This window comes from Typopeltis vanoorti, chromosome 5 (assembly GCF_054136105.1).
Source record: "Typopeltis vanoorti isolate ZY-2024b chromosome 5, IOZ_Tvanoo_1.0, whole genome shotgun sequence".
In the NCBI taxonomy this organism is placed as follows: Eukaryota; Metazoa; Arthropoda; class Arachnida; order Uropygi; family Thelyphonidae; genus Typopeltis; species Typopeltis vanoorti.
The window spans coordinates 164,304,968-164,317,377 of NC_143553.1; the positions used below are offsets into that span (position 1 = coordinate 164,304,968).

Below are 12,410 nucleotides of genomic sequence, written 5' to 3' on the forward strand. Positions count from 1 at the left end.
TTAAGTAAGATTTTTAATTTCTTAACTTGTGTTTTTGTAGGGTCGTGTTCTAGCGGGATGTAGGTAGTGCGATCGCAGAGGATAATGTTCATTTTACAATTGTATTTGCTGGTATTAAGAACGACTGTGGCATTACCCTTATCGGCTCTGGTCGTGATGATACTTTTTTCTTTGCGTAGTTTCAGGAGAGCCATGCGTTGGGCATACGATAAGTTACTTTTTGGAGGCGAAGAGTGAGCGAGGATGTTGGCTACGTCGAGTCTGATGTTGTTGGCTATCTCCGACGGTAAGCGACCGATCCCCCGTTCGACGTTAACCATTACATCGAGCACCGGACTTCTTTCAGGGTGACGGCAAAATTACGGCCGGGGCAAAGGGTGCTGATGGCATCATCGTTGAGCCTTTTGGAAAAGAGGTTTATTACTGTCTGGAGCGGTTGAATTTGTGGTTGTGGTTTGTCTTTAACCAGGTTGTTGTATTTCTTGACATGTTTGTTTTTTATTTTTTGAAATTCTCTCTGTGCAGAAGTTTCCGAAATGTCAGAGAGAATCGACCAAAGTTCAGGGTTAAGAACGGTGGAGAGCTCTGAAAGTAAGGAGCCAATGGCGGCGTTCATCACTGCGAGGGCGGCACGAGTAGAGGCGATTTGCTCGTGTAGTAATGCCAGGCTGGCACGTTTTCTATATTTCTATATGGAAGATTTCGAAAAACGAGCCATAGACTCAGCCCCACTCAAATCTTCTATCTGGCTAAGATATGTAGATGATGTGTTCTCTATTTGGCCTCATGGCCCAGACACGTTAGACTCCTTCCTCAGTCATCTCAATAGCCTACATCCAAGAATCCAGTTTACTATGGAAAAGGAAAAGAACAATTGTTTACCCTTCCTAGACACCTTAGTCACACGCCTGCCTAATGATACACTTGCTTTCACTGTATACAGAAAACCCACACACACACAGGCAGATACATTCACAAACTCTCCCCCACCACCCCTCGCAACAATATGGCATCATTAAAACTCTTACCAAGAGAGCCCACAATCTTTGTTCCAGTGGAACCGCCCTCACTACTGAGCTTAACCACATACACAGAACTTTCCTCTCCAATGGCTACAGCGAACACAGTATCAAAAAAATAATCAATTCCTCCCCATTCCTCGTCGCTCTCGTCAACAAGATTTTAAAATTGGCATCACCATACCCTACATCCGTGGTACTTCGGAAAAAATAGCCAAGATACTAAAAAAGTATAACCTACACACAGCATATAAGCCCTACCACAAACTTGCTACCCTTATCCGTTCTACGAAAGATCAGCTCCCTCCTCTCTCTCTGCCTGGAGTTTACCAAGTACCCTGTTCCTGTAAGCTTGCGTACTTTGGACAGACAGGCAGATCAGCATCCAGCCGCCTGGAGGAACACAAGTCGTACATCGTTAAACACAACTATGGCCATTCAGGCTTGGCTGACCATGTTTTGGACACCACCTACAGAGTATCATGGAAGAAAACCACCATGCTCCACCACAGCAAATTCAAGAAAGAGAGACTTTTCTTAGAAGCAGCAGCAGCTCTCAGAAACCAACCAAATCTTAATAAATACGGTTGCATTAAGCTTCCGAAGATTTGGGAAACACTCATCACCAGAGGTCCCACCTTACATTCCAGGCCACCTACTACCGCCCTTAGAGGGCACTCCACCTAGATAGGACTTTAGTGTCACCCACGTGGTTGGGCTTAGTATTGTAAGTTTTTGTGTGCATGTTACATTAATTGTTTTTGTAATCCCCGTAGATGTCCTAGTCACTAGGACGAAATATAGGAAGTATTAAATTCTATTTTAATTCTTTTTGAGTGTTGTAAAAAATCCATTAAACCTCCAACATAATGTCCTCACAGCACTTAAGCCACTACACAAGAAGGGTAATGTCAGTTATGATAATTATAAGCAGCAGGCCATCAGAGTTCAAGTGTTATATGGAAAGCTGTCTGAATATGAAAAGAAACTAGCTCTGCAAGCTAAACACAACCCAAAAGAATTCTATCATTATGCTGCAAGTAAAAGAAAGAATGAATATGAAAGAATAACTCTGCTGAATGCAAGTGGTTTGCAGGTGACTGATGCAGAAGTGATTGTTCAATTAATGATAGCCATTTTGCTAAAAGTTATCAACCTGGTATATGCAACATTGAACTCACCACTATCTCTTTGCTGTATGAGGAAACTCGTGTTCCAGGAAGAAGTACTACAACAGTTGCACAAACTGAACAAGAATTCTGCAATAGAAGCTGATGGGATATCAGCATGGATGCCAAAGGGTGTTCTGACTATTCCTTTGACCAAGCTGTATAATTTGAGTTTCAGAACAAGGAAGATTCGACAGGAGTGGAAAGAATGTATGGTAATCCCATTGCACAAGGGTGTTGCAAAGACCTATGTATCCAACTATCAATCATTCAGTATCTTAGAAGTGGCAGTGAATATTTGGAAAAGTTGGTTAGGGCTCGCATTCAGAAATGGGTTGACAGAGAATCTCTACTTTGCAACGAAGAGCATGGGTTTACGAAGGGAGGATTATGTTTTAGCAACTTGCTCACATTCTATAATAATGTTACCAGTGAATTCGACAAGGGGATACACCATGATTCTTTTGGATTTTACTAAGGCTTGTGACAGAATACAGCATGGAAGACTGTTGCGTAATTTGGATGTGGGATTGGATTATAAACTATTGGCATGGATAAGAGGATGGCTGACTGACAGATATCAAAAAGTCATATATGGGGAGTATGAATCTACAAGATTTAAAGGTAAGTAGTGGTGTGCCTCAGGGATCAGTGCTTGGTCCATTGTTATTCAATCTGTACATTAATGATATTGGGAAGTATTTGACAAGCAATATACAGCTATTTGTTTAAAGGAGCAAAGATTGGTCGCCAGCAGAGGTTGGCCAATTGGTAGAGCCTCTGCTACTAATGGCTCACGAAAAAAAGTTAAGCAAGTTTGAGCGTGGTTGTTGTTGGAAGGAGACATAATGGTCAGTTTTGACGTCTCCTCCTCATTCACAAATGTCTCCCTCAAAGAAACCTTAGAGCTAATCTAAGCTAAATTTCCTCCCGATATCTCAGCCCTATTTCAGTTCACAATGAACTCAGGCTATTTCGTTTGGCAGGAAAAATTCTACAAACAGATAGAGGGGACAGCAATTGGTTCACCACTCTCTCCACCCTTGGCCAACTTCTTTATGGAGACTTTTGAAGAGAAAGCCTTAAATTCAGCCCCACAAAAACCTACCATATGGCTTCGCTACATTGATGATGTGTTCGCTATTTGGCCACATGGCCTGGATTCACTCCTCTCCTTCCTAACACACTTAAACAACCAACGCCCTAGAATCAAGTTCACCCTGGAAAAAGAGAAAAACAGTAGCCTCCCCTTCCTAGACACACTAGTCACCTACCAACCTGATGGAACCTTGGTTTTCTCAGTTTATAGAAACCCACCCATACAGGCAGATACATTTACAACATGAATGTATCTGTATGGGTGGGTTTCTATAATTCCCCCTTCCCTCACAACAATATGGAGTTAAGACACTATTCAACAGGGCAAAACTTATCTCTTCCAATGATCAAGCCCTAACCATTGAACTAAATCACATCCTTAACATTTTCTCAGCCAATGGCTACCCCCCCCCCCCCAAAAAAAAAAAAAAAATCCAAAAAATACTTAAACCAGTTATCCACAACCCACTTCCCCCTGCTTCACAAAAAAAGATTACTCTAAATCCATCATCATCCCCTACATCCGAGGCACCTCAGGAAAAAATCAACAAAATCCTAAAAAAACATGACTTAACCGCCTGTTACAGACCATATAGAAAATTGGCATTCCTTATCTGCTCCACTAAAGACCAACCACTTCCCCTAGACCTACCTGGTGTATACCAGGTCCCTTGCAGCTGTAAATTGTCCTACTTTGGCCAAACAGGCAGGATAGCAAATATCAGAATCTCAGAACACAAAGACTACATCTGATTTCACCAGTACAGCCATTCTGGGCTTGCAGACCATGCTCTGGATACCCGCCACAGAATAAGGTGGAAGAAAGCCACAGTAATACACTGCAGCAAGTTCAAATATGAAAGACTCATATTTCAAATGGAAGTTCAAATGGAATCAGCCTCAGCCCTTAGGAACATACCAAACCTCAACAAATTTGGGTGCATAAGACTGCCCCAAATTTGGGAAACATATATCAGAAGAACTTCAGTCAAAAGGCCAATAACTACCAATATAGCCCACCAGGGGGCACCATCAGGACTTTAGGAAAATGGTAGTTTCCTTGCTTCTTTTCTCATTTGCTGTTATGTAGTACTTGCTTGCACCTGTTCTTTATTTTAAGTTCCCAAGAAGATGGCAACGTGACGTTGCTGAAATATCAGAAAGTATTTATTAAAGTTGTTTTAATTTATATTTCTAGTGCACGCTGTTAATTCCTTAATTATTAGTTATCACGTTTAACTAGCGTATAAGCCTTTCAGCAAGAAAAGTATAATCTGTTCTTAAATTTAATTTAAATAATAAAAAGGTTATATTAGATTAATATATGTTATGTTTTGATTTTATGAAAAAAAAAAATTTGCACATATTAGTTTCCTTGTCTGTGAATAAAAACTTCTCTCTGTTTTATTTTTAAACAGTTACTGGGATTCACTTTATGATGATGATATAGTAGAGGATAGAGTATCCCTGAATCTGTTATATGTTCAAGCAGTTTGTGATGTAGAACAAGGTTGGACCCTGACTAACAAAGAAACCCAAAGGCAGCTTGCTGCCCTTCAAGCTCGAGGATCCAAACGAGAGGTACTTTCAAATTGAAATGAATTTTTTCTTACCATTCATAGCTTGTTGTAAGCTAACTTTTTTAAGGTATTTCTACGCATAAAAAGTTATTGAGATTATTGTATGCTACTACTACTCCTGTTGACAGTTGGCATCATTGGAAAGGTTTAGGTGCTGGTTGTTATTCATTGCCTTTTTTTTTTAATGGTATATCTCATAGCACCATATAAGAATGAAATCAATTACATAATCTATTAAGTTGCTGATAATTCATGGGATTCAAACCAGTATCTTCAGAGCACAAAAGCACTTATCACCAAGTACTAGGCACAAATTGAAATGTTTAGTGAAACATTTCAAAACAATTCTAGAGAATTAAAAAAAAAATTAAAAAAAAAGTGCAAATGAGAATTCAAGTATGAGTCTTCTGTTTTTTATTATTATTATTACCTGACACCTCCAGGGAGTCCAAAGACTCATCGAGGGAGAGCACCTACTCTACAGGACTGTCTCCACTACTCAGTACACCAACTGCAATCATCATCTACCGCCCACTACCACCACTAGTATTTTCACTGACAATCACAAACATCCATGCCCATGGCAGGATTCGAACCCACAGCCTTTTGGCTGGAGAGTGGATATGCTAACCACTCAGCCAAATTGCTAGATAATAATAGATTGTGTTTGGACTGCTAATGTGCTGATGGTGTGCAGTATATAGCCATCTTGAGCTAAGTTATTTCATGCTTTCCTACATTGTGGCCTGTTTTCACAAATATCCCCAGTATGTTAGTTGAGTATTTTCACTTTAAAAGTACAGTAAGTCTACTGTACTTTTATCAGAACTTTCAGTTCTGATAATTGAAGAGTCAAATAAATGGTAGATTACTCTATATGTTTGTTAATTAGGGAAATGCCATCCTAAACATAGATGCATTGCTGACTTCCATTTCTTGTTGAAATCTACTGTCTTCCTTACTGGAAGCCATGACTTTTAATGTGTTTCACTTGCATGCTCTACTCTGTAATGAACATTGGCATCACCAGCCACTAATTTTTATATCTTAAAGACACCATTAAGATATTTAGTAGCAGCAGATCAGGAACAATTTGCTCATATATGTTGTCATTGTTGTGGTATAGGTTATTGAGCCTTTCATGTGGGAATGATATGCACACGTGTGTGTATAGTAGCAGAAAACTTTAGGAAAATTAGATGTTTGGAGATTATTTTTAATCTGCACAATCTAATACCATATATACGATGGGTGCTCTCATTTTCTAGTTATGGATCATACTGCTAGGAGTTAAAGATCGGTACTATCAACATAAGAAGCCTGAATGACAAAGAAATGGAGCGAGCTAGCTGAGGAATTAGATAAGTACCAGTTCGACATAATAGGGGTGACTGAAACAAAAAAAGACAAAAACTGGTGAGATCTTTCTGAGCAATAAATACAAAATGTTATATTCAGGCAATGACAATCAAGGAAAAGAAGGAGTAGCCATAGTATTCAACACAAAATACGAGGCTAATGTTCCAGTCAGTCTCAAGAAGAGTAATGTGGGCAAATATGAGAATGGGGAATTGGACAATGAGAGTTATTTGTGCCTATGGTCCCACAGAAGATTCTACTAACGTAGAAGTGGAGAAATTTTTTGATGCTTTAGAAAAAGCAACTGAGACAATGAAAAAGGAAAAGTTAGTCCTTGTTGGGGGATCTAAATAGCAGAGTAGGAAATGATTGTGAGACATACAAAAATATTTTGGGAAAATTTGGAGAAATGAGCAAAGCTAATAATAATGGCAAATATCTGTTGGATTTCTGCTCAGGACATGGACTGGTTATTACTAACACCATGTTCCAACATAAAAATGTGCACAAATTCACATGGAGAGAAGATGCAAGGAATAAGAAAAGTCTCATTGACTATGTTATTGTTGATAGTGATGTTTTCTCCCTGGTGTAGGACACCAGAGTGTACAGAGGATTTGAAATCGGAAGTGATCACTATTTAGTCTTGAGCAGGATAAAATTGAATTTCATATTGAAAAGAATAACATGTAAGAAAGTTTTAAAGCGAATAAAAGTTGAGCAGCTCTCAGATGTGAACTGTAGACTAAAATACACAAAGATTATTGAAGAAAAAATGAAAGAGTTTGAGAACAGGAATCAAACCTTGGAGATTCAGTGGCAAACTCTGAAGAAAACATTGATTGATTCTGCCAGAGAGGCATGTGGTGAGGTTGTCTGCAAGGATAAAAAAAATCAGAACTCCCTGGTGGACACAGGAAGTTAGAGAGATAGTGAAGGAAAAGAAGAAAGCATATCAAAAGTTCCTGGCAAATAAGTCAGCTTGTGCTCTTACAGAATACAGAGACAAATGTAAGAAAACTAAACACTGTGTAAAACTAGCTAAACTAAAGTCATGGGAGAACTTTGGCAAGAACATAGGAAATAAATAATAAGAAGGTGGCAAAATATTCTGGAGGTTGTTGAAGAAGCTTAGAAATAGAGGAAAGAGTGCTGTAAAAGGAGTTAGAGATGATAAGGGACATGAAAATGGGAGAAAAGGATATCCTTGAAGTATGGAGTAATTACTTTGAATAACTGCTAAATGAAACAAGCAGTGATGACAGCACAGTGATAAAAAAACACTGACCGGGCATGCAGTCAGGAATACATATCCATACTTGAAGTAGAAAAAGCCATCAAAGGCTTGAAATGTGGAAAGGCAGCAGGAGTAGATGATATTCAACCAGAAATGCTGAAGTATGGTGGTATGAGAGTCTTACAGTGGCTGCACTGCATAGTTCAGAAAGCCTGGACACACGGACGAATTCCCGATGATTGGAGTAGAGCTCTCATAGTACCCATATATAAAAAGGGAAATAAAACTGAACGTGAGAATTACAGAGGTATTTCCCTACTGAGTGTTCCTGGCAAGATCTATGCGAGTATACTTGAGAAACGGTTGAGAAGAATTGTGGAAGAAAAGCTGGGTGAAGAACAAGCTGGATTCAGGCCAAATAGAGGCTGTCAGGATCAGATCTTCACTTTACGACAAATAGTCGAGAAAGCATGGGAATATAACAAAGATCTGTATTTAAGTTTTGTCGATTTGGGAAAGGCATATGACAAGGTGCCAAGAGAGAAGCTATTCAATACACTACAGTTATATGGTGTCAATGGGGCATTATATCAAGCAATACTTAGTCTTTATTTGAGTTGTAAGTCAGCAGTTAGAATTGAAGGAAGTACAGGAAGATGGTTTAATGTTAAATCTGGTGTGAGACAAGGATATACATTATCCCCTCTGTTATTCATTATCTATATGGATCACATTATGAAGGAAAGTGGTATTAAACATGATATCAAAATTGGAGATGTTAATGTCAGCTCTTTGCTTTATGTGGATGATGTTATACTTCTAAATAAATCTGCTACTAGTCTGCAAGATTCTCTGACTAAATTCAATAACTGTTGTAATAGATATGGTATGAAGGTCAGCAATACAAAGACAATTAAAATAGGCAGAATCATTGACAATGTCAACTGTGTTGTGAATGGAGAACCTGTGGAACAAGTGAAACATTTCAGCTACTTAGGCACGATTTTTACTGAAGATGGTAAATTAAATATAGAAATAGACAACAGAATCAGCAAAGCTGGTATGGGTAGGAAGTCATTTGAATAAATTCATATTGAATAAGAGAGAAATTAGTCGGAACACTAAATTAGCTGTACACAAGACAGTGTTCAAACCAGTTTTAACTTATGGATCTGAGAGCTGGGTCAGAAGTAAAACACTTGACCAAAGACTAGAGACCGCAGATATGAGAGTCCTGAGAAAGATTATAGGCGTGAACAGATGGCTTCAATGGCAATATCATATTAAAAACAAAGATATTAGGAAAGAACTTGATATGGTCAACATCCAGGAATGCATAAGCAGAGCTAATCTCAGGTGGTATGGTCACTTAAACAGAATGGGTGAGGAAAGATTAGCAAAACAAGTGTTCTTTGCCAGGTTGGCAGCAAAACGACCCAGTTGAAGACCAAGATATAGGTGGATTGATATGGTACAAAGTGCCTTAGACGATAAAAATATAAGATCTGATAATGTTGGAGTCTTGACAAGTAACAGACTGATTTGGAGGAAAATTGTAGATAGGAAGTTAGTAATGATGTAATTTTTTTTCATGTAGTACTATCATATCCTGTACACCCCTGTACATGGCAGGAATTTGATGCTGATGTTTCCAATTAAAACTTAATATAACTTTTAATATTCCTTTCAATATTGTATTTATTATCATATAAATATTGAAATGTGTAATTTGTGACTCATGAATAAGTTGGCGTTGCTTATAAATAAGTGAAAGAGTTGCTGAAATTTATGCCTGTTGTCTTATCCTGAATATCGTATATTGTGTCCTTTATTTTTTTTTGTCAATTTTTTAAACGTTTTTTTAACTTCTATTTTTTTTTTGGTGAGGAGGGGTACGGGGAATTAGCTGGATTGCATAAAGACTTTCTTCCATGTCAGGTAGATGACAAATAAGTAGGTCAACTTGTATAGACAATTGTAGGGATTGGAGAGATCCATCTAGATCACAAAAGTTATTAAGCATCAAAACTGTTGAAAGTTTTTTCTTTTATTTTTTCTAATGTCCTAACAAAAGATCAGAGGAGGGGTGCTGTGAACAATATGAGAGATGTTGATAGTTTATTTTCCACTTGGTTGGACTATAATAAATTTAGTTTAATCCTTTACCAAGTGTAAGCAAACAAAGTTTGCATCTGAAGTATCTTCAGGACTGAGGCAACTTGTGGTAAAGGTGGACTAAGCTCTCATCACTTGTTTTAGTATTTCCTATAATGCAAAGCACATCTCCTTGCAGACATGTATAATGCTATGCATTAAGGGAAGGGCCACTACCCAGACCGGTTTCGACCTTTGTTGAGGTCTTGTCAGTGGGAGCGAGACACCACTTCTGGATCTAACCCTCAGTGACAAGTTCTTGTGCCATTATAATAAACGGGTATCTTAAGCCTCTGGGATGTAAAGCTATCAATATCACAGTGTATAAAAAGCAGTGGATTCTGGCAAATTTTTTATATTCACAAATCAGGTTGTCTCGGTGTCATAGTCGTGGCGGTTGTGTGTGGCTCAGAACTGGTAGCCTATACGATGGAGTAGTCTTTATTGTTTCAGAAATGATACGCATTGTCTGATTCAACACAGTATCAATTAATTTAACATGTGCATTCAGCTAGACAGTTGAGTAGACGAGGCTCAGAGCAGATGTCCTTAATGTGGTGTGGAAGCACAAGCCCCCCCCCCCCGGTTGTTCCAGCAAGTTTATGCAGTATGTTATTTCTAGTTCTGAGTTTGGCAACAATATTGGAGAGATGGCTATTAAAGGAGAGGGTTATGGCCAGATACTTTGGATTAAAATTGTGCGGTAATATGTTCCCATTTAGTGGCACTCTTAAGATGTCTCGTGCCATGCTATTGTTCAAATGGAAATAGCACGTTTCAGTCTTGGTAGTGCTTGAAATAAGATGCCACTTCTCAAAGAAGTGGTTTAGCTCCTCTAGGTCACTAGTTAGTACATGCTCTATAGTACAGAAGTTCTGGTGTTGGAATATGATTCATAAATCATCAGCATATGCGAATTTTCTAGACATTGTCCTTGGAAGGTCAGAAATATGCAAATTGGAAAGAATAGAGGGCCAGAACTGACCCTTGTGGGAATCCATTGTTAAGTTTCTTGGCTTACTCATATCATCATCTAGAACTACCTCTATTGTTCTATTAGATAGAATAGTGTTGATCAGATGGGTCATTTTTTTACATTTCAGTATTTTAAGGAGCTTGTAGATCATGCCGTTCCTCCGTACGGTGTCAATTGCAGCTGTTGAGTCTATATTGTCATTAGGGCCAAAACTTGATCTTCACAGTTGCACCTGGGCCTGAAACCGGCTTGTTCATGTGAGAGAGAGTGTCAGTAATAATGGTACTAATTCTATTGTAAATAAGTCTTTCTAATAACTTACGACAGACACTGAGCAGTGCTATAGGTTTATAGCTTTCAGGTTTATCAGCAGGCTTTCTAGGTTTCAGGATGGCTATTATCTTTGATTTTTTAAATTCTGCTGGTAATCTACCACTCTGTAGATATTAGAAAAGAATTTTTTGTCAGCCATTCCACTGTATTTGGTCCAGAGTTTTTTTAAAAACTCGGGGTGAATATTATCAAATCCAGGCGCTTTTACCAGTTTTCACTCCCTGGAGTGCAGCTAGAAGTTCTTTGGTGAATGGATTCAGTAGATTGGTCACTTCAGAACAACCTTCTTTAAGTCTGGTCAATTCCTTCCTAATTATTTTAGGAAGTTAGTTGTGGGTTGTTTCTGATTTAGCTCTGGGCAGATTCACTATCCGATTGGCAATACAGTTGGTACTAACAGCAGCTTTTGCATTGGGGCGATGGGAATTACCACCCAACTTTTAAAGGAGGCTCCATGCCTTCCTGCTTCAGTGTTTAAAGTTCAGCCTTTCCATGGTGTCAATCAATTTGTTCTTTCTAGCTTCATTAAGCTGTCAATAAGATCATCTGCAACATCCACACGTCCACTATTCAGAAAGTCGTTATAAAGTGCTTCTCTGGTTTTGCTTCAGCCAGGTATGTATTCTTTCCTAGCACCTCTAAGGATGTTTTTTCGCTGTAGAAATCACTGTTTTCATAAATCTTCGGTGGTTATAAGGTTGTGGTGGAATCCAGCGTACATTTTTATCTAGATCTGATGAAATGCTGTTCCAGTTTGCCTTGGCAAAATTCCAATGTGGCATTGGTGTAGTTTCAGTAATTGGGATTTGAGGGCCCACCTCAATAAAGACAGGGCAGTGTTGACTGTGTGGGAATCTTCCTAAAACACAACTGGTTGGCGATGGGAGGCCCCTTTGATTGGTTGTTACAAAACATAAGTCAGGATTGGTGGATTCCATCTGGCTGAGTTAAAAGTGCAGATCCTTGAGATTGAAAATCAGCTGTAAGTTGTTTGCCTCTTCCCACTCAGATAGCTGGACACCATTTGCATCAGTTTCTCTATAATCCCATTGGGTATGATGACTGTTAAAGTCTCCAATATAAACATTAAAGCTGGCAAAACTAAATCAGGCCGACTTGCTGATGATGGCTTGCAGACATTAATTATTTTTAGGTCGTTAACTTCTATAATAATGGCAGATATGTTTGAAACATCGCTAGCAGAAATGAAATGGCCCTTAGTAAGTGAATTTCGGGCATATATTTTCCTAATGATGACCTCAATAAGGTCAAAATGTTGAGTGTTATTTTCTTAATTATAAGCAATTACTCCAATACATATGTTTTTGTCTCTATAACTTTTCACTATGAATGTTGACCACTGTGTAACCTTAAAGAAAGAATTGTCATATAGATCAGTTGTTTCGTATGTATTTTCCTAAATTAGTGCGAAATTTATTTCTCTTTTATATATTAGATTAATTTTTAGAGAAAGACAACATATAC

The 12,410-nt window shown here is 38.4% G+C and overlaps 1 protein-coding gene across 1 annotated transcript in view; it reads left to right on the top strand.

Annotated features, from left to right (window-relative positions):
- The window catches only part of LOC150107023 (sorting nexin-17-like), a 206,827-nt gene that overhangs the window by 102,943 nt on the left and 91,474 nt on the right, over positions 1–12,410 (top strand). The window contains exon 7 of the mRNA XM_090392897.1: positions 4,705–4,867. Coding sequence (XP_090249023.1) covers positions 4,705–4,867 — 163 coding nt within the window. The remainder of the gene's footprint in view (positions 1–4,704; positions 4,868–12,410) is intronic.